At 40.1% G+C, this 23,943-nt stretch overlaps 1 protein-coding gene across 4 annotated transcripts in view; it reads left to right on the top strand.

Annotated features, from left to right (window-relative positions):
* The window catches only part of TMEM164 (transmembrane protein 164), a 64,187-nt gene that overhangs the window by 13,708 nt on the left and 26,536 nt on the right, over window positions 1-23,943 (top strand). For all 4 annotated transcript variants that reach the window (XM_070759551.1, XM_070759552.1, XM_070759549.1 and 1 more), the window contains exons 3-4: window positions 7,016-7,065; window positions 9,340-9,406. In XM_070759551.1, the coding sequence (XP_070615652.1) occupies window positions 7,016-7,065; window positions 9,340-9,406 (117 nt within the window). The remainder of the gene's footprint in view (window positions 1-7,015; window positions 7,066-9,339; window positions 9,407-23,943) is intronic.

A 23,943-nucleotide genomic window follows, 5' to 3' on the forward strand; every position in this document is an offset into this window, starting at 1 on the left:
TCCCCCCTTTTTTTCTGGGGAAGTTCTGCTTCAGAGAAAGCACCCAATCATTGGAGCCGCCACCAAAAATGTTAAGAAATAGAGAACCTGCTCTGCTCTGACATTTTAAAATAACTCCTCATTATTTCCCCTCCATTGTTTTGAAATGCAGTTGTGCCTGTGGGTTATTCTGCAAAAAGGGGCAAAGTAAAAATTAATTCACAGGTACATTGTGCCCTGCAAATGCCAGCCTAAAATAAGTGAGACCCAGCCTTCTTTCTCTAACAAAGCGACTGCTTATATGTGCGAGAACATCTGGAGATGATTTACTGTTTTATATATAGGAGCGTGTTCTACATGCAGGTTTAAGTTGGGGGATTCTGCAAGCCAGGATTAATTGCTTGCAGAAATGCATTATCTCAGAGGCTGGATTTTTAACTTCTATCCCACAGTGGAAAACAACCTTGGCTGTTAAAAGCCACAAATCTCCCAATCAAGTGGTGCAGTTAAATAATTTCCAGCTTAGCAGCCACAGAAAGATTGCTTTTATGGAATTCAATACTATTGTGAAGGGAGGAGAGTTTTCTACCTTGACCAGCATTGTTGTTTTGGATAGTGGTGGTCCCCATTCTAAATCAGATAACAACTTGGAACTGCCTATATCGGTGATGGCAAACCTTTTTTCCCCTCGGGTGCCAAAATCACACGTGTGCATAATACTGCATGCGTGCAAGTGCCCACACCCATAATTCAATGCCTGCCTGCCCCCTGCGCATGCGTGTGTGATCCCCACATACTTCCCCATTTCCCAACTTCGGGTGGGCCCAGTAGGCCCATTTTTTCACTCTCCCCAGGCCCCAGAGGTTTTCTTAGAGCCTGAAGAGGGCTAAAACGGCTACCTAGAGCCTCAATGCAAGCTGAAAATCTGCTGGCCGGCAGACAAAGGCACACTGGAGCTGAGTTAGGGCAATGGCTCATGTGTCAGCAGATATAGCTACGTGTGCCACAGGTGGCACGCATGCCAGAGGTTCGCCATCACTGGCCTATATACTCGGATGTTACCTCAATAGCTCTGAGGTTCCTGGTTAGGACTTGCACTGTTAAGTTTTTACCAGTCCCAGAGCGTGAATTGAATAGATTAAATCTTCAATCATAATAAAAAGAGTTAGAGAATTCAGCTTTCCGAAGGCCAAAAATCAGCTTGATAGCATGCACATGTGTGCTGGAGCTGAAACATGGCAAAGCCTCGAGTGCCCTCTGATATGGCTCTGCATGCCACCCTGTGGCACGTGTGCCATAGTTTCGCCATCACGGCTATATGAGGTAAAATGCAAAATATAAAATACAAGATGTACCAGTTAAAACAGATCTTGCCCCCAAACTGGCAACATCAATTTTGTTTTGTTGTGTTGCCTACACTGATCAGGACACAAAGGGCAGGTATGCATATGTGTTGTTGTTTGCATGTCACTAATTGTGAAATGGCATTTTTTGCACAATAGAAAAGGGCAGTGCTTTGTTTTTCATTTCCTCAACTTACAGTCACAATTGAGAGCAGAATTTCTGTTGTTAAGCCAAGCAGTTGCTGAATGATTTGCGCCCAATTTTACAGCATTTTGCCATGGTTGTTAAGCGAATCACTGTAGTTGTTAAGTGAAGCATGAGGTCTTTAAGCAAATCTGGCTTTGCCTATTGCAGTGATGGTGAACTTATGGCACATATTGGAAGGCCATATTGAAAGGCACACAAGGCGTTGCCCAGTTTCATCTCCAGTGCGCATGTGCGGGCTAACCAGCTGATTTTCAGCCTTGGGGAAAGCCGTTTTGCTCTCCGGAATGCAAAAACAGCACAATGGGCAAACCGGAAGTCCGTTTTCCCGAATCTCCGATTTGCCCGTTGGGCCGTTTTTTTACTGTCCCAGGCTTCATTGAGGCTTATGCACATGTGTGTGGGGTGAAGGGGGGTTGTGTGCATGTGTGCGGGGGAGGGAATGGGTGTGGACAACTGTACATGTGCTAGCACGCGCACCACACCCTTTTGGCATGCGAACCAAGAAAGGTTCCCCATCTCTGGCCTATTGACTTTGCTTGCCAGAAGCTGACTGGGAAACGTCATAAATGGCGATCACATGATCTTACCACTGTCATAAGTATGTGCCAGTTTCCAAGCTCTCGAATTTTGATCACATGATGGTGGGGATGCTGTATCGGGGGCTGGTGGTAAAGCACCTTTTTCTCCTCCTCCTCCTCCTCCCTTCTAGCACAGATGATATTACCTAGTTAGGTCTTCAAATGTTTGCAAAAAAAAAAAAAAAAGCCACCAAGCTCAGAGAGCACCAAGGACTTCCCAGTTCAAATTACAAATTTGTAATTACAAATCTGAATTACAAATATTTTCTTCTATCAGCCCAGTATTATTCTTTTTGCATCACTCAGGCTGTTCAAGTTGGAACCTGCTTTCCATTTTATGGGGATAAGGCTCATTGTCAGTTATGTGCCTCAGCCCTAAAAGTACACACTTAATTGTGGCATGTTTGGTTTCTCTGAATTGTTGGCTGGTGTATTTTTCCCTATCATTCCTCTTGTCTTTTATCAACTTTGGCAGAAGGCAGTTGAGCCTCTCCCCACAACTAACAAGCAGGTCAAAACTCCTTTTGCTGCAGCGCTGATTTGGCTGGAGAAATGGCACAGGTTTTTCCAAGAAGTGGGTGCCATAACACCCTGTTAGTTTCATGGGCAGGAGAAGGGAGGATGCCCTTTGGATTTGCTGTGGTCTGTCAAGGGGCCTGAATTGCAAATTTGGTCTTAGCCCTTTGGGGGTTCCAGATTATTCCTAGAATCAGCCAGGAATATTCACACATGGGTTCTGTTTAGTTCAACCATACTCTTCCTGCTGTACTTTTCTTTCTTTTTTGATTTTTATTTACCCGTATTACTTTATAAGAAATTCAAAGTGGCAAACATACCTAATACGCCTACACCCCCTCCCCTACTGTTTTTCTCACCACAACAATCCTAGGAGATGTTTGAGGCTGAGGAAGAGAGTGGCTAACGCAGTGCTTCTCAAATAGTGGGATGCGTCAACCTGGGGCGGAACGCAGAGCGATGCCAGGAGGGGCGCGTGGGACCCCAGGGAACATCGGTGGTCCCTCTTGATCAATTCCCCCGGACGGGGAGTGTTTTTCCAGTTGCACACTGCTCCGAGCCCGTAAGAGATGGCGGCCAGGCAGGGCGGAGCGGCTGAGTGGGTTCTTGTTGCTCTTGGCGGGCGCCGCAGTAGCCCTGAACAGCGTGGCGAACCTGCAGCTGGACAAGGAGGAGCATTTTCTGCAGTTGGGCGAAAGCTTCAAATGGCACCCTAAAGCCTCCTTCCACACCATTCGCTGCGAGTGCCTGGCAGAGGCGGCACTTATGGGTCAGGCTGGCGACCCCAAAACATTGGCTTGATTAAGTTGGCCTGACCCCGTGTCAAAACACTAAAATTCCATTGGGGCCCACATTGGAGAGTTGGGGGGGGGGGAGGTCGTGAAATATTTACTTCTTCCTAAGGGGAACATAACAGAAAATAATTGAAAAGCACTGGACTAGCCCAAAGTCACCTAGTTTGCTTTCATGCCAAAACAGGACTAGAACTTCGAGCTTAACTAGTGATTGGCCCAAATGCACCCAGCTCCCTTTCATGTCTAAGATAGGGACTAGAACTCACCAGCTCTTGATAATTACCCAACTGCCTTTCTTGCCTAAAGGGGGAAACTAGAATTCACCTTTTCCCTGCTCTCTAGCCAGGTGCCTTAATCGCTAGACCAAACTTGTCACCATGGAAGCAAGGGAAGGGTGGGGTGCAGTAGGTAAAAAGCTATGGCTTAGCATAATGTATAGAAGCTTCACAGATTGGTTTTATTATGAAACATCATAAGGCTAAATCTAACAAAGTACCTTGTAGCTTTTCTGGATCGCATAATTTTATTTTTCTTGGAGAATAACTATGACTTTAGAAGTAGAGTTTCTTTTAGCAGTAATCACTGGCAGCTGGTAAGACCATATTCATTGCTAACTGTACATTATAACTAATTTTAAATGAACTCAGAGAAACTTGTAGTTTGACAATAGAGTCCAATGAGGATAATTTTAGATCCTGCCTTCCATTGAGGACATTGAGTGCATTGAGCCAGAAAGAGGGCTGAGAAAATATCTACAGACTTCTCACATCCACGGACATAAACTGCTTCAACTCCTCACCTTGGGATGCTGCTGTAGGACATTGCATGCCAAAACAAGTAGACACAAGGACAATTTTGTCCCTTGTGCCATCACTCTGCTGGACACCCAAGTCCCATTATCTTAGGCCTAAAGACAATGTAGTAGGGCTGTATTGCTATTATACTTGTCATCCTTTTCATCTTTGTCAACTCATTTCTCATCTTTTTTTCATTTCCCCTACTATCCTCTCCTGTCAGGTATCTTAAGATTTCTCACTTGTCTGTATCTTTATATTTAGTATCTTTATATTTAGGATTGTATGTTACGATTTATGATCTACGACTTACTGTTTTGTTGTTTGTATGCTGAGAGCTTATGCACTGAAGGCAGATTCCTTGTGTGTCCATTTATACTTGGCCAATAAATTAAATGGTCACCAAACATCAAAAACATCATCAAAAAAGCACAACAAAGAATGTTCTTTCTGCGCCAGCTCAGGAAGCTCAAACTGCCCAAGGAGCTGCTGATACAGTTCTACAGAGGAATAATTGAGTCTGTCATCTGCACCTCTATAACTGTCTGGTTTGGTGCTGCAAACAAACAGCAGGACCGACACAGATTTCAGAGGAGAATCAACTGCAGAAAAAACAATTGCTGCCAACCTGCCTTTTATTGAGGACCTATATACTGCACGAGTCAAAAAGAGGGTGGGGAAAATATTTACTGACCCCTCACATCCTTGACATAAATTGTTTCAACTCCTACCCTCAAAACGTCGCTACAGAGCACTGCACACCAAGACAACTAGATACAAGAACAGTTTTTTTCTGAACGCCATCACTCTACTAAACAAATAATTCCCTCAACACTGTCAGACTTTCTACTAAATCTGCACTTCTATTCTACTAGTTTTTCTCATCATTCCTATCACCCATTTCCTCCCATGTTGACTGTATGACTGTAACTTGTTGCTTATATCCTAAGATTTTTATTAATATTGCTTCTTCATTGCTTATTTGACCCCTATGACAATCATTAAGTGTTGTACCACATGATTCTTGACAAATGTATATTTTATTTTATGTACGCTGAGAGCATATGCACCAAGACAAATTCCTTGTGTGTCCAATCACACTTGGCCAATAAAAAAATATATTCTATTCTATTCTATTCTAAAGAATCTTCCCTTCCCTTCCCTCCCCTCCCCTCCCCTTCCCTTCCCTTCTTACTATGGAAGAATAGATCTGGTTGACCTTAGAAGACATCCCTTAATGTTATGAGCAATTTTGATCAAAAATTTCATTTCATTAAGCTGTGAATTTTTCTTTGCTGGAATCTGTTCCTGGAAACGATCAGTTTCTTCTTAAATAAGTTATGAAGTTGAGATTCCATACTGCATTTTTTGATGGCAAATGATTTTGGACAAGTACTCCTGACAAATACGATAAAGAAAGAAACTGGGTCATTCTTGGCTGAAATAAATGCATTACCAAACTCCTTTGTTACTATGCCTGTCTGCAGCAAGGTCCCCCAAAGTGACTACTATAAACTCCGAAGAAATGATGGCACTATCCAAGGTCAATATTGTTATTATTTATAGTACTATTACAGGAAGTCTGAATTGCAACCGTTTCTGTAGTGACTGTTTGAAGTTATAACAACATTGAAAAAGTGACTTCTGAGCATTTTTCACACATGACTGTTGCAGCATCCTGATGATCACATGATCAGAATTCAGACACTTGGCAATTGGCATGTATTTATGACTGTTCTGGGGTCATGTGATCCTCTTTTTGCCCTTATGGTACGCAAAGTTAATGGGGAAGCCAGATTCATTTAACAACCATGTTGCTAACTTAACAACAGCAACGATTCACCTAACCACCAAAGTGGGGCAAAATTTATTTACCCACTGTCTTGTTTAGCAACATAGGTTTGAGCATCAATTGTGGTTGTAAGTCAAGGGCAACCTGTTGTTAAAGTCCAATGGGAAATGATGAATTATCTCCACAAACTGGTCAATGAACTAAACTGGTTGTGGTAACCCTGATCTAAATAAAGACAACTTTCATCTTCATACTAAGAAAGGGTTGCTTTTTAAAGTCTGCCCTATGGGATCATTTTTTGCACAGTGGAAGGAGATGCTGAGAATTGGGAGGTGGGGATGTATGTTGGATTAAGCAGTGGTTCTCAACCTGGGGATTGGGACCCCTTTGGGTGTTGAATGACCATTTCACAGGGGCCTCCTAAGACCATTGGAAAAGACGAATTTCCCCTGGTGTTAGGAACCAAAGCTTCTATTCTGACAGAACAGAACATTTTTACAATCTGACCAATGAGGTGTTTACAGTGGGGGCCTCACTCTGATCTTCCTGCCATCAGCTTAAAGCTCTATTGGAAGAATTGGCTCTAGACTTATGGTTGGGGGTCACCACAACATGAAGAACTGTATGTGTTGTGGCATTACAAAGGTTGAGAAGCACTGACTTAGAGCAACAGCACTATTCCCAGTTAGTTAGTTAGTTAGGTAGTTAGTAGTTAGTTGGTTAGGGCAGTTAGCAGAGTGGTTTGATTGTGAAATGGATGGCATATAATTTTATAAATAAAATATAAATTCAAATTTAAATTTAAATTTCTGTCTCTTTCCATCCTCCTAGTAATATTTAAACAGTAATAATTGTAAGCTTTAAACGTCCAATTGAGTGGTTTAAAAATAAAATATGAGTTATTCCTTTCATTTGTGCTCTCTCTGTCTCTATCCATTTATGTAAAGATGCAAATAAATGAAATAGAAAGACCATGATGCTAACTCCTTTTTGTTTTTGTTTAAATGTCAGATTTTTCTACTGGCTTGTCCACCTTGCCATTTCGCCATGATTCTATTCAGGTAAGTGGGTTACCACCTATACATTAGTTTCTTTAAATGATGACCGCTTCTGTGGTTTGGTTACATTGAAGAACATTGACCTTCATACTTTGTATCTGCGGGGGTATCCTGTAGCTGTTTTTTTTTTCTTCTTCAAAAGGCAACTGGACGTCCTTTGTTTTTCCTTGAAGAAATTTTGCTTCTCACCCAAGAAGCTCAGGTCAGAACTTCTTGATGAGAAGCAAAAGCAAAGAAAGCCCAGTTGCCTTTTTTGAAGAAAAAGAAGTATCTTTGGGACAATCTGTGGCTCTTCTTTTCTTTATCATTGGATTTCTATCCAGCATTTGTGCCTTCATGCTTTACATGTGGATCTGTTTGTTTTTTTAATTTCCCCCAAATAAGGATTTTCCCCTTCTCTTACATTAACAGTTGCAATTGGATTAAACATTTTGGAAATGTTTGGGATGGCAGCAGGACGTCTCATGTTATGGACGCCTCTGTTGAATGTACACAACAGGAATTCCCTTGGTTAGCCATCTCGCTAACTGAGCCTTGAATATAGAACAGAGGTCTTCAAACTTGGCAACTTTAAGACATGTGGACTTCAACACCCAGAATTGGCTGGAGAATTCTGGGAGTTGAAGTCCACAAGTCTTAAAGTTGCGAAGTTTGGGAACCCTGATATAGAAGGCTATGGTCTTTAAAAACAGGAAGAAATAAAGTTGGATTATTTTGCCCTAATGCAGTGTTTCTCAGCCTTGGAAATTCTGGGAGTTGAAGTCCACTTGCCAAGGTTGATAAATCCCACCCTAATGTGAGCCCTTGGAGCATGCCAGGTCAAAACACAGGCTGGAATCCAGGAATGTTGCATTATCATTCTAGGGTCATTAATGAATCTTGAAAACCTCTTCATAACTTCACTGTATACTCTTCATACACTTAAGGGACAAGAAGGTGAAGGAGGGATGTGGTTATAAGTCTCACAGCTGAGTAACCACATTAGCTATCCCACCTGCTTCTCAAGGTTGGATTTAAATTCCTCTTCCCTTAGGTGGACGTTTGGGTGGTGTTCTTAAAATGACTCATAATGGAATACTTGGACTGTTTTTGCTTTAGTCATTTAAGAAGCAGACGAGTGGACTAAGCCCATAAAAGTTTGCATCTAGAGTTGCAATTTGTAAGTCAGCAGATAGTGAGGGGGAAAAAAGGGTAAACATTTCCAAAACATTTAATCCAAAGGCACCAGACTACAAACCAGGAGACTGTAAATTCTAATTCTGCCTTGGACGAGATGGGTAAACCTGAGCCAGTCCTTCTCTCTTGGCTAGAGCAAGCAGTCAATAGTAAACCACTTCTGAAATCTTGCTAAGAAAAGAAATAAGAGATGATATGATAAGATAACAACAACAGAATTGGAAGGAACCGTGGAGGTCTTCTAGTCCAACCCCCTGTTTAGGCAGGAAACCCTGCATTACTTCAGACAAATAATTATCCAACATCTTAAAAACTTCCAGTGTTAAAGCATTCACAATTTCTGGAGGCAAGCTGTTCCACTGATTAATTGTTCTAACTGTCAGGAAATTTCTCCTTAGTTCTAAGGAGATAAGAGGTAAGATAAGATAAGATGATAAGCACACCGGCACATATTAAAAATGAAATTTCGTGGCCTGCTCTTAAAAGAAAGTACCGGTATATATCAACTCATTATCCCACATAACAATATAATAAAAATAACAGCAACGTATAATAAGAATCATAGTAGTTAAGGCACCAAGCTACCAACCATGAGACGGTGAGTTCTAGTCCCATATTAGTCACAAAGCCCGCTGGATGATATTGGCTGAGTCACACACTTTCCACCCTAGGAAGCAGACTGGCAAACCTCTTTGGAAATCTTGGCAAGAAAACTGGGAGGAGTAAAAATAATAATAATAAAGAATCAACTGAAATACTAAGGCAGGCGTCTGTAACCTTGGCAACTTTAAGACTTGTGCACTTCAACTCCCAGAATTCCTCAGCCAGCTTTGCTCCCAGAATTCCCAGCTTTGCTGACTGAGGAATTCTGGAAGTTGAAGTCCACAAGTCTTAAAGTTGCCAAGGTTGCAGAGCTCTGGTTTAAGGTATCAGACTACAAACTGGGAGATTGTGAGTTCTAGATCCCATCTTAGTCACAAAACCAGCCTGGTGGCTTCATTTACAACTGGCTGCAATTGTTGGGAATTGCTTGCAATAGATATACTTATGCCGCAGAGGTGACATTTCTTTTTCTTTTCTCCCCCCCCTCCCTTTTGGTAGGTTGCAAATCCACATGCTGAATGGGGCCCTTCTTGCTCTCCTGTTTCCTGTGGTTAACACCCGCCTGGTGAGTTAATCTCAGCTTGCTACTGGAAAGGATGGGTGATGGGTTTAATTTTGTTGAAGTCGTTCCTTTCATGTGACCCAGCGGTGTGTCTCCATCAAACCTTGCTTGCTTTTTATGAGTCCAGATAAAAGTGCACGTCCAGCAAAAAAGTTGTACAGATATGACAATTAGAACAAATTGGCAGCCCACATTATCACAGGATCTTTGACCGTACAGAGCACTAAAGAACTGTCAGTGCAAACAGCTCCTTTTCCCAGTAAAGTCTATTTTGCATGTATCAAATATTGACTTACGTTTCCAGGGCTATCTAAGGTACTTCAGATGAGTTTATTATTATATTATTTACCATTTATTTTTGAATGCAAAGCTTGGTGTACTTTTTTTTTTGCTAATGTGGGTGGGTGGGTTTTTTTTAAAAAAAATTGGCTTTTGGTGCTTTATCTTTTGTGTGAAGTAATAAAACAATTGCAAGACTGTTCTCACAAAATTCTTTACAAGACCTTTCTCTGAATATCCCGATTGTAGGCAAAGGAGGGACAGAACCTGGGGATGGAGTCAAAAGAGGAATCAGCCTAGAACCTTTACGTAGTCACAAAAGAACAAACTCCCCTCCCCTCTCTGATCTCCATTAATCCCAATTTAATTTCTAGCAAGTGCCAACTTTTAGTTGAGAATATTCCTGTGCATAGGCAGTTAAGCACCACATTAGCTTAACTGGATCTTCATGGGTGGACTTAATCTTTCACAGTAACATTGAGAGAGACCAGGGCACCGACATCAATAAGGCAAATTTGCAAATAGACATGATTTGGAAGCATGTAAATTAACTTCATATATTTGTGCATGTGGGCTGCTTATCATGTCCCTTCCCTTCTCAGCCTGTAGAATTTGGTGAAATTAAAGTGGAAAATGTTATTTAAAAATGGGTGAGGATTCATGAATCATAGCTTTGTTCTTTACACACACACACACACACCTATCTGTAAATATACATTGTGGGTTTATTTTCAGCCTTCCTCCTCTTTTGTCTGTTTTTCCTTGTTTTTTGTATTTAGTTAATTTTTTTAAAAACCCTCGCAATGGTTGGAGATTTTAAAACTTTTTAAAATTTCAAAAAGTTTTAAGGGAAACTTTAAAAAACAAGATAATAATCAGAAGGTTTCTGCTAGATGAGTTTTTCTTTGCACTTTTAAACATTCAGACTTTTTAAAAAAGTATCTCAACCACATTTAGGAGAAGTTTGCTGTTTTGGTCCATCAGTATGAGCTACTTTTCAAATTAAAATTAAATTTTCTGGGAGAAAATATCAGTTGTATCTCTTATAGTGAGAAATCTAATTTTTATTCTGATCCTTAAGGTTGCTAGAAGACCATCAGAATTCCTCATTACATCAAAATCAATGTTTGTGAATCTTGGGTGCTCTCTAATCTAGTTGTTCTCTTGCAGACATTTCACTATCCAACTAGGTAACATCACCAGGGTCAGCTGAAGATGTTACCTACCGTATTGTTCAGAGTGTAAGACACACCTACTTCTTATACAGTACTCCAGTACCCCCCGCCAGCCCTAGCGAGATGCTAACAATCTTCCCAGCTGCCTACTCCCTCGAAAAAGTTTTTCTCTAGCCCTAAGTCTTTGCAGACTTGTTTTCATTCCTACTCCCTCTGAAAAAGGTTTTTTTTAGCACTAACCAGGGGATAAAATGATGTGTTGAAGCTCAATAGACTAAGAACACTAGCCAGATGAATATGTGGTAGGTAGATTCCCCCCCCCCCCCAATTTTCTTCTCCCAAAACTAAAGTGCATATTATACTTCGAAAAATACAGTAATTAGGTGATGAAATATATGCAAGAAAACAACCACACTCAGATAGTACTAAGCACTCCGTAGTTCAACTTTGAGCTACAGAGATTTCCTTCTATTGAAATCAATTTTGTTAGATTGAGCGAGAGTTTGATGCACAGAGTGTGGAGTGTTAGAGACTTGGTGGGCTGGGTTAGGGCTGGATTGGGCATTTCTTTTATGCTGACATCCTGTTTAATGATATTGATTGTAAAGAATGCATAATGGGGTTTTGCTGACTGCCACTATTTAATCATTCATCCTAACTTGGTAGAAGCACACGTAGATTTAACAACATGCCCTCTTTAAAATCAGCAGCTAGATTCCTTAAATCAGATTAGGAATTGGATTTTTTTACCAGATTACTTTGGATTCTGTAGAGTCCACAAGGATTCTCTTTGCAGGGCTGGAGAGGAACAAATTAAGTCATGAATGGTTGGCTGTGTTTGATTCAGTCATGGTTTGTTAAAGAAGCTACAATTGGTCAGGTTATTCCCTTGAGTGGATCCAGAAATCAAGCCTTTGAATCATAGCTGGTTGAGCTGGCACAGTGTGCTAAGTTGAAAATCATAAAGTCATGAGTAAGGATAGTGTGTGATCATGTGGCATTCTGTTTATGACTGTCTATTGCTGCTTTCTGTAATTGAAGTTGTATTATTTATTTATTGAGCAGAAATGTTCCAACCACAATTGCATTCTTGATGAGCAAATATGAAACTATTTGTTTACAGATTCAAACTAACAAATTAGCCTCCTCAAAGAGTGTAGGAATCCTGGGCAACTACGTAGGGTTGGCTAATTCTTCTGTAACGGCAGCCAGACAGTCTTTTTGGTCTCCTGGTTTCAAACACAACACTGTGAGAAGGCCTAATAGCTGTAACCCCGGCTGCCTGTTGTAACTTGTAATTAATTCTAATACAGTACTCCTCCCTTAAACTGCTGGCTCTGATATTAGTTATAAGTCAAACTTTATTATGGGTCGCTGAGCTTTCCATTCATTGCCCCATCCACTCACCCACACAACCCAAAATGACAATACAGAGAAGATTAGCTTGGCTTTGATTTTAGAAAACGTGATGCATCCCTTCTGCATTAATTGTTTTGGGAGATGATGAGCATTATTTTGTCAAAGTTGAGGTGCACTTGTTAAAATGCGGAGTTTTCTGCTTCATTGCAGAGCAGTATATCAAGTTGACCTATTATCACAATAATTAAAGTGGTGCGACAACCGGGCAAGAATGCCTTCATGTGTTATTGCTGCCATCAGTATGTCACTATGTGAGTCTGATTTATCTCAGGTCCCACCAGAGCGATCTATGGGTTGTGTACCTTTTTTTGCTTTCTTGCTCAAGCCTTCACACAATGTAACAGAATAACAGTTGGAAGGGACCTTGGAGGTCTTCTAGTCCCAATTCCCTGCTCATGCAAGAGACCCTATACTTGTGGTGGCGAACCAATGGCATGTGTGCCACAGGTGGTATGCAGAGCCATATTGGAGGGCATGCAAGCCACTGCCCTATGTCAGCTCCAGCGTGCATACGTGCACTAGCCAGCTGATTTTCAACCTTGTGAAAGGCCGTTTTCCACTCCGGAGGTGTCAGGAAAGTTTCCCCGAAGTCCTGGAGTGCAAAAAACCCACCCAATGGGTAAACTGGAAGTTTTAAAAAATGGTTTTTTGTACTCCAGAGGCTTCAGGGAAGCTTCCTGAAGCCTCGGAGTGCAAAAAAACAGCACAACAAGGAAGCCGGAAGTCCGTTTTTCTGAACTTCCAGTTTGGCCATTTGGCCATTTTTTCACTGTCCCAGGCTTTAGTGCTGTGCACAAGCATGGCGATGGGGGGGGGGGGGATTGTGCACAGGGGTAGTGTGGGGGGTGCGCATGCATGGGGTGGAGAAAATGGATATGGGCACGTGCGCACGTGCTAAAACACACACACGTGTCCTTTTGGCACATGAACCAAAAAAGGTTCTCCATCACTGCCCTATACATTTCAGCCAAAATGGCTTTCCAGCATCTTCTTCAAAACCTCTAGTGATGCATCCACAGCTTCGGAAGCCAAACTGTTCCACCGATTGGTTGTACTAACTGTCATTAGATTTTAATGATAGTGTGAAACAGACAAAACCCAGGAGTTGTGGTGGCTGTGGTGTGGCTTCATGATGTCACACTTTACAACTGCATTGCTTAAGAAGGGGAAATTCTGGTCCCAATAACCGTCACTAAGTTACCGGTCCCAATTACCGTCACTCTCTTTTTTGGGATGACTGCCTCCCAGAGTGTGCCTCACCTGGGGGATCCAGCTGGAAAGAAGGCTGCTAGGAAGCTACTGGGTGACCGTACCAGGAACTGGATGAACATATCAAGAACTAAAGTCTTTGAAGAATGAAGACAATGCAGCAGGAATTCTTTTGAAGGTGTTTTACTCTCCTTTGTATCAAAAATATATATTTACTATCTTACTCTATATAAATCACCACACTTACTACAGACTACTAACTACACGAATCACAAGCCACGAACCACTACTAACCAACCACAACGAAACCACAACAAACCACACCTATGCAAAGGTTCATTACTGTTTATACATTTCTAAGCCAATCAGGTTGTAGCTTAATCCTTTCCATCTGCAGCAATTACAGTCTTCCTCCTATGAATGAAATATTACCTCAGGACAAGTACTAATCCTGACATATATCTCTGCTTTGGAATCTGCTTGGACGATATTCTGCCTTTGTCCCAACCACACAAAGAAACATCTTCCTGAGCTGAGAACATGGCATGTGGCGGTGCTGCCTTGCCAAGATTCGCCTGGGTAATTGAGCTACTTAATCTCCCCAAATCTCCTCAAATAAAGTACAGGCTGGATCAGCCCCCGTTTCTTTCTTCCTAATCCCACTTTTTTTTTCTTCCTGTGGAATGGCTTTAATTTGAGCCCAAATCCTCTGGGTGTGGAAGCCAGTGTTTTACACGCTTAAGGAAGTCCCTTCGAAAACGTCTTGCCCAAACAAGAGCAGATGTGACTGTATAACCAGTCAGGTTTAAAACAAGTAGTCGACCGTTCAGAGTTACAACAGCACTGAAAAATGTGACTCACAATAGCTTTTCTCAGTTAACAACCTTTGCAAGAACCCCCGTGGCCACCAGTAGTGGGTTGCTACTGTTGTGGTAAAGAACTGTGCACCGGTAGCAACCGCTCCGTTGGCAGTCCTAGGAGCACCACCATCTCCCCCTCCCAATCTTTTGTATTTTTTGCTCCATGCACGTGCGCAGAAGCAAAATCTCGTGAGGGGACACGCACGAGAGAGAGATTTAGGCAATTTTTTTGTTTCCACTTGTGCGCAGGAGCAAAACAAAAGCCAAAATATCTATCGCACACGTGTCCCTTCACAATATTTCTGTGTGGTTTTGCTTCCTGTGCATGTGCAGAAGGAAAAACACACTGGGGAAGCACACATGCAAGACAAGGGAAGCTGTGTGCGCAGCGCACCAATAGCAGCAGTAATGGCAATCTGCCCCCGATGATCAAAATTCAGGCACTGGGCAACTGTTCCTATTTATGACCGTTGCTGCATTCTCAAGGTCATGTGATTGCATTTTGCGATCTTTTGACAAGCAAAGGTCAATGGAGAAGCCAGATTCACTTAACAACTGGGTTATTTACTTTCCAACTGCAGCGATTCACTTTAACAATCGCGGCAAGAAAGGTCATAAAATGGAGCAAAATTCATGTCTCTCTTAGCAACACATTTTGGGCTCCACTGTGGTCGTAAGCCGAGGACCAGGTATATATTTTTATTTGGGCTGTTTTGTATTTAAAATGCTTGCTGATGCTTCAACAGGAGATATAGTGACATTGCTCGGATGAAATATTAGCAACATTTGGCTTCTACAGTCTGACCTCCAACATTTCTATTTCGACCTACAGCAAATTCTCTCGGCTCTTGGGAATCTGAGCCGGCCCAGCAGATTAGAAGGGAACAAAATGATCAGTTTTCCTGTCTCCTTTTTTTTCAATTCTTCCATTTGTCACCTTCATATTTTTGTTAATGTTTGCTCAGACGCTCCTACCACCCTTTTCCGATGTAGGCATTTGTATAGACAAATGTGTCCCTCTTCCACACAAAGGTGTATTTGTGAGCAAATACTTTTAGAGAGCCATGCATTTTGCTATCCCATGAATTTGGTGTGAACTGACTGATTACTCAACAAATTGCTACTTCTGCATGGTGGACCCTTCCAAACGTTGCACTGGCAAAAATGCACCGCCTGTAACATATCCTGACATTCCTTCATCTATTGCCCCAGTACCACATTGCCCTGAACTTCATGTACCAACACCTCCAGACAGAGCTATACCACCTTCAAAAGAAAGTAGCAGGTCAGACACCATGGAAGACGTTGAAGATCACAATTTCTCTTCATATGCAGGTGAGGAGCAGAAACCATACTACCCTAACCATAAACACCTTAACGATCTAATCAGAGACCTTGGTCTCACCAAGTCCAATGCTGAGCTTCTGACATCAAGGCTAAAGCAATGGAACTTATTAGATTAAAGCATCCAAGTCACAGATCAGAGGAAGCGTCACCAAGTTTTTTCCATCTTCTTCAGTCATCAAGATGGACTGTGCTTCTGCAACAATGTGGCCGGTCTATTCGAGGCTATAGGTATCACCTGTAACCCGAATGAGTGGCGCCTCTTCATAGACAACTCATGCAAGAGCCTCAAAGCTGTGCTGCTTCACAATGGGAACAAGTATCCATCTCTTCCTGTAGCTCACTCGGTGCACCTGAAAGAGGAATTCACCAGTGTCAAGATGTTGCTAGGTGCCTTGAAGTATGATGAGTATGGCTGGGAAGTTATCGGAGATTTCAAAATGGTGTCATTCCTGATGGGCCTCCAAGGTGGTTTTACTAAGTATCCTTGGTTTATTTGCCTTTGGGACAGCTGGGATACTGAAGCGCACTACCACAGGCGGGACTGGCCTCAGCGGACAGAGTTCATTGTGGGGAAGAACAATGTAAATTGGGAGCCACTTGTGGACCCATGCAAGTTGCTGATGCCACCACTACACATCACGTTGGGGCTCATAAAACAAGTAAATTAATAGGGAAAGCATATAAATACCTGATAGATTATGAAAATATAGACCAGACGTTAAAAGATAATATGATAAGCTGGTGCAAAAATTTAGGAAGAGAGATCGATTTACAAACGTGGGAGAAAGTCTGGACATTTAATTGGAAATGACAAAATCAGTCTCATTAAAAGAAAACCAAATTAAGATGTTTTATAGGTGGCACTTGCCACCAAATAGAATAGCAAAAATGTTTCCTAACATGTCCCCAAATTGTTGGAAATGCAAGCGAGAAATAGGTTCTTTTTATCATCAGTGGTGGACTTGCCAAAAAATTAAGTCGTATTGGAATACAATAGAAAAGTGGATAAAAGAAATTACTTTACAAGATATTAAGAAAACGCCAGAATTTTTTAAATTGGGTATAACGAATCAAAAATTTTAAAAGGATATTTTTAAAATTATTCATATTTTAACAGCAGCTAGAATAGTATTTGCACAGAATTGGAAGGGAGGAGATATCCACGAGGAAGATGATGTAATAAATAAAATTATAGAGTGTGCCGAAATGGATATGATGACAAGGCGGTTAAATAACCATGATGAATCAGAATTTTATGAGATTTGGAATAAATTGTATATATGGTTAAGTAAAAGAGAAAAAACAAAATATATGGATATTAAAAATAGTTCTATTTTGTTAACTTTACACGAAATAAGGATATAATAACAAAATTTTTTCTTTATATTTAATTTATTATATTTATTAACAGACAGGAAGCAGCAGGTGAAGCTAGGAAAAATCACATCAGATACATGTACAATTAGCACAGGTGCCCCCCAAGGCTGTGTACTCTCACCACTTCTCTTCTCTCTATACACTAATGACTGCATCTCAAACGATCCATCTGTTAAACTACTGAAGTTTGCAGATGATACAACAGATCGGACTTATTCGAGACAATGATGAATCCGCATACAGACGGGAAGTTGAACAACTATCCTTGTGGTGTGACCAGAACAATCTAGAACTGAACACACTCAAAACCGTAGAAATGGTGGTAGACTTTAAGAGAAACCCTTCCACCCTTCCACCTCTCACAATACTAGACAACACAGTATCAACAGTAGAGACCTTCAAATTTCTAGGTTCTATCATATCTCAAGACCTAAAATGGTCACCTAACATCAAAAACATCATCAAAAAAGCACAACAAAGAATGTTCTTTCTGCACCAACTCAGGAAGCTCAAACTGCCCAAGGAGCTGCTGATACAGTTCTACAGAGGAATCATTGAGTCTGTCATCTGCACCTCTATAACTGTCTGGTTTGGTGCTGCAACCCAACAGGATCGACACAGACTTCAGAGGATAATCAGAACTGCAGAAAAAACAATTGCTGCCAACCTGCCTTCCATTGAGGACCTGTATACTGCACGAGTCAAAAAGAGGGCGGGGAAAATATTGACTGACCCCTCACATCCTGGACACAAATTGTTTCAACTCCTACCCTCAAAACGTCGCTACAGAGCACTGCACACCAAGACAACTAGACACAAGAACAGTTTTTTTCCGAACGCCATCACTCTACTAAACAAATAATTCCCTCAACACTGTCAGACTTTCTACTAAATCTGCACTTCTATTCTACTAGTTTTTCTCATAATTCCTTTCACCCATTTCCTCCCATGTTGACTGTATGATTGTAACTTGTTGCTTATATCCTAAGATTTGGAAATTATATTACCAGGCAGCCGCCTTAACATGGATTAAAAATTGGATAACCTTATCGGATACGAGAACATTAAAATTAGAAGGACATGATCTTATGCTTGGCTGGCATGCCTTTGTATGGTATGATAAAGACAAAAATCATTCTTATTTTAAAAGACATACACTAAGAAAATACTTATTTGATGTATGGAAAGACATAAAGAAAAACCACTTCTTAACAATTCCGGACTGGGTTGCCCCATTAGAAGCAATAATACATCCAAATTCTATTAAGGATACAAGAATAATAAGATATAAAGATTTGTTAGATGATCAAATGAAATTAAAAACTAGAATTAAATTACAAGATGAAGGGATACAAATCGATTGGTGGCACTATGCACAGATTAGATCTAGATACCAGAAAGACAGTATACATACTTTATATATTTAATAAAAATAAAAATCTATTAAGTGATTTAATTACTAAAAATCAAAACAGGGTAATTGGGAAAATATACAAATACTTGATTGCTCACAAGAATATTGATTTAACATTAAAAGATAGTATGATACTGTGGTGTAGAAATATAGGCAAAGAAATAGATTTAGACACATGGGAGAAAGTTTGGATGCACAATTGGAAGATGACAAAATCAGTTTCTTTAAAAGAGAATCAAATTAAAATGTTCTATAGATGGCATCTCCCACCAAGTAGAATAGCAAAAATGTTTCCCAAGACATCACCTTTGTGTTGAAAATGTAAGAAAGAAATAGGATCCTACTACCACCAATGGTGGACATGTAATAAAGCTAAAATGTACTGGAGAATGATAGAGAAAATGACAAAAGAGATTACAAAGCAAAACATAGAAATTACCCCAGAGTTCTGTTTACTAGGAATTACTAACCAAAATTACAAAAAAGAAATTTTGTACTTAATTATACATATTTTTACAGCGGCAAGGATTATTTACGCGCAAAATTGGAAAGGGGAAAATATCCCCAAAGAAGAGGAAGTTATCACAAAAATATTAGATTGCGCGGAGATGGATATGATGACAAGACGCTTAAATTATCAAGAAGAAACGAAATTTTATGAAACATGGAACAATGTTTATGTATGGATAGATAAGAAAAAAACAACAACAGAAGATTAATAATAAGTATAGATGTTTTGGTTTAAATCTTTCTTTTTCTTTTATTAAGAATAATATTAGAATTAGTTTATATACATAGAATTGATAAGATTGTTTGGTTTTATATTAGTTATAACTATCTTTCTTTTTTATAATATCACTTTTTCCTTATTAGATATTTTGTATGAGTAGTATTGAACTATGCATTTAACTATGTATTCCTTTTTCTGTATCTGCATTTATACTTTTGAGAGAAGCGGGAAAGATACATCCCCACATTTTATGTTGAATGTTTGTAAGTCTGTGTGTTATTTTAAGAAAATTAATAAAAAAATATTGGAAAAAAAAAGATTTTTATTAATATTGCTTCTTCATTGCTTATTTGACCCCTATGACAATCATTAAGTGTTGTACCATATGATTCTTGACAAATGTATATTTTATTTTATGTACGCTGAGAGCATATGCACCAAGACAAATTCCTTGTGTGTCCAATCACACTTGGCCAATAAAAAATCTATTCTATTCTATTCTATTCTATTCTATTCTATTAATCTTATAAGTTAAGAGTGAACCTTTTTTTTCAGTATTAGCGAGACTTCAAAAACAAGTGGGGTAATTGTAACCCCAAATAGTTGTTATATGTATGTACGTCATGTTTGTCTTTTAATGAAAATTCAATAAAGTTTTATTAAAAAAAAATATTTGTCAGGGCTCTAGATAAGGAGTCGAGAGCTTTCAATTACCTCCAAGATCTTTTCCCTAAGCTGTCTGAAGCAAAGATCAAAGCTGGTGTCTTCGTCGGACCACAAATCAAGAAGATGATAGAGTGCAGTGAATTTCCCAAGAAGATGAATTGGAAGGAGACAGCAGCTTGGAATAGTTTTGTCGCAGTGGTTCGCTGCTTCCTAGGCAATCATAAAGATGAAAACAATGTACAACTGGTTCAGACTCTGATAAAGAACTATGCTGCAATGGGCTGCAGGATGTCACTCAAAATCCATATCCTTGATGCTCATCTTGATAAGTTCAAAGAGAACATGGTGCTTATTCAGAGGAGCAAGGCGAGTGCTTTCACCAGGACATTATGAACTTTGAACGCCATTACCAAGGACAATATAAGGAAAACATGATGGGCTTGATATTTGGGGATTGATTTGTGAAGTTGATTTGCAGTATAGTCGTAAATCTCGGAAAACCACACACCTGAACAGTTTTTGATAATCTGTGTAAATTTGCAATGCATATAGTGCTCTTAGTCTGACTGTATAAATGAGAAGATGCAAAATCATCTATTTCTATAGTAAAAATGCATAATTTTCATTGCCGAAGTTTATGATGAATGTAAGCAATTTTTAATTTGTTTTAGACATAAGCAATTGGAATATAACATTTAAAAGCTGGGAACAAAATTTGTGTTACATAGTGTTATCATTTTTATCACTATTTTCTACTTTGTTATGTTAATACAAACTTTAATTTTATACTTGTTTGACAAACAAACAAATAAAATAAAATAAACACTGATCATCCAGCACGTTACTTAAATGCTAGCTAAGGATCAGGTTAAGCTGACCTGGCTGAGCTGAGCTGCCGGTTGTGTGCAAGCTTGTATTCCGAATTTCTCTGAACTGTCCCACCCTGGTACATACAGGAAAATGTTGACATCATCTTCCTGCTAAGAAGGCTCAACATTGTAAAATAAAGTTCTTGGGCCAATAATCGGCAGCTATCATTTCCACTCCTTTTAGTTTGACACAAACTAGGATTCCTGTATGGTTGGGTGGAGACCTGATAAAATGCAGTACTGGTGTGTAGTGGTTTTTATTGTATTGTATATAAAAGTACAGGAGTCCTTTCTTTTGGCCAAGAATTCAGAATTGCATAATACTGCATTGGAGAAAACCCATTTGCTTAGCAATCAAATGGTTACCTTTGTCTTCTGCCTTATGCATCCAGTGACTGATTAGGTCCCACAGAGTTGACCTTCTCCAGCAGTGCTGTCTGGTGGAGCCGAGGGGGAAAACCTTCTCTGTGGTGGCCCCGGCCCTCTGGAATCAACTCCCCCTGGAGATTTGCACCGCCCCCAGCTTCCCAGTCTTTGGCAAAGCTCTGAAAACACATCTCTGTCGAAAGGTCTGGGGGCACTAAGCACTTTGGATACTCCTGGCCCATGAATGAAGAATAATGACGATGAATGTGGATGTCTGCTTTTTAAATGTGTAGAGGATTTTAGAATTAACGTAAATCAATTTTTTATGTTTTTTAGTAGCGAGTTTTTAGCACATTTAAATATTAGATTTCTTCATGCCTTGTATTCTTTGTTGTGAGCCGCTCTAATTCCCAAGAAAAGGGCAGCATAGAAATCTGATTAATAAATGAAAAATAACTAACTAACTAACTAACTAACTAACTAACTAACTAACTAACTAACTAACTAAATAAATAAATAAATAAATAAATAAATAAATAAATAAATAAATAAAGATTTAGAGCAGAGTTTTTCAAACATGGCAATATTTAAGATGTCTGGACTTCAACTCCCAGAAAGTATGGCTGGCTGGGGTATTCTGGGAGTTGAACATCTTAAAGTTGCCAAGTTTGAAAAACAGATTTAAATTCTTAGGAATGAAAGCAGTGGTCAATGTCAAGCAACCTGTCCTTTGTATATTTTCTTGCTTACTTACTATTTGCTAGCTTTCCTCTCCTGTCTTTTATTTACTCTCTCCAGGTAAGTTACATATTTCTCTGTGCAATTTTCGCATAGCAAGCACCCTGGCAGGTCACATTGGGCTGAGGTGGGTAGATGGGAACTGATCTAAAGTTACCCAACAAGTTTCCACAGTTAAAGATAGAGCTGGGCTTGAGTCCCACGCAGATTCACATGCCAATATTCTCTAATATGAGGCTGGATGGAGCTCAAGATAAATAGCCTTTGATACTTCCCTTCTTCTTTTTAAAAGCTTGCAACATTTATTTACTGATTTATTTCATTTCATTTGTCTGGCTGCTCACATTTTGGCAATAACTTTGGGTGGCCTGCGAGATTAAAAGCACCAGAAAAAGATAATCAGCAGTCCAAATAATTAATGTCCAAGATTGCAGAAGTCTCTCTGTTTTTAAAAAAAGAACAATAAAATTCAAGTAGCAGTTTGCTCAACCTCAAATGTATAGGGGAGCAACCAGTTCTTCATAGCCGCCTGAAACCTTAAGGTTTTAAGAGGCTATGAAGAACTGGTTGCTTCCCTATACCTGTGATGGTGAACCTATGGTATGCATGCCACCGGTGGCACATGGAGCCATATCAGAGGGCACATGTGGCATTGCCCAATGTCAGCTCCAGTGTGCATGTGTGCGCTAACCAGCTGATTTTTGGCCTTAGGAAAGGCCGTTTCTCCCTCTGAAGCCCCTGTGTGCAAAAAACTGCCCAACGTGTTTGGAAGTTTGGAAAAACAGACTTCCGGTTTGCCCCTTGTGCTGTTTTTCACACTCTGGGGTTTCAGGAAACTTCCCTGAAGGCTCCAGAGTGTGAAAAACAGCACAAGGGGCAAACCGTTTTTCCAAACTTCTGGTTTCCCTGTTGGGTGATTTTTTTCACAGTCCCAGGCTTCAGTGAGGCCTGTGCCATGCGAGGGGACAGCAGGGGGATTGTGCGCATGGACAGGGGCAGTACGAAGGGGCGCATGCGTGGGGGGAGGAGATAGGTGTGGCCACGTGTGTGCTTGTTAGTATACACACAACCTTTTGGCACGCGCACCCAAAAAGGTTTGCCATCACTGCCCTATACATTTAAGCCTAAACTAAATCTAAACAAGGAGTTCATTGTGGAAATGAAATGAATATGATAGGAAAATGGAGTATGGACAGATATTTTAATGGACTGTGTTTGTATACAGTTGATATTTTTAAATGTCAAAGTTTCCAGCTTCTAAAAGCTTATTCCAAAAGAGGTCATCATACACTAGAGATAGATACTTTTGGGTTATAGTAAAATAGCTGAGTTGTTTCTTGTATCCAATTTAATGTTCCTAATTTGGTTGCGGTGAAGCTTGATTATGTCACAATATTTATGGCGCCAATATTTGATCCAGGTAATAACTCTTTTGTCAAAATGTTGTAATAAATGGAGTCTGTTGATGATGTCATCTTCCTTTTCGTTTGATCATAAATGGGATTGTTGCTTTTAATGTTAATGACCTGATTTATGAAAGGTGTTGGTGGTTCTTGAGTTTGGTTTACCAAGGAAACGTAGCCTTTCCTTAATCATATGGCCATGCAGATACTGCAACAGGCATAAGTGTGAGGACCAGTCATAAGTAAACTTTTTCCCAAGCGCTGTTGTAATTTATTTATTTATTGATTGATTGTTTGATTGATTGATTTGATTTTTATGCCGCCCTTCTCCTTAGACTCAGGGCGGCTTACAACATGTTAGCAATAGCACTTTTTTAACAGAGCTAGGCTATTGCCCCCACAATCCAGGTCCTCATTTTACCCACCTTGGAAGGATGGAAGGCTGAGTCAACCTTGAGCCGGTGATGAGATTTGAACAGTCAGCTTCAGTGGCCTGCAGTACAGCACTCTACCTGCTGCACCACCCCGGCTCATCTTTGAACAATCACTAAATGAATGGCTGTATGCCAACATTTTCATACCAAAGAATGTTATTTGAAGCCTGGGTGATATTACAGGGCATTTGTTGGTGGAAATGTTTTCTGTTGAGCAACTGACAAAAAAATTTGTGACAGCAGAGACAACCTGA

The sequence above is a fragment of the Erythrolamprus reginae genome, chromosome 8 (genome assembly GCF_031021105.1).
Source record: "Erythrolamprus reginae isolate rEryReg1 chromosome 8, rEryReg1.hap1, whole genome shotgun sequence".
Lineage (NCBI taxonomy): Eukaryota > Metazoa > Chordata > Lepidosauria > Squamata > Dipsadidae > Erythrolamprus > Erythrolamprus reginae.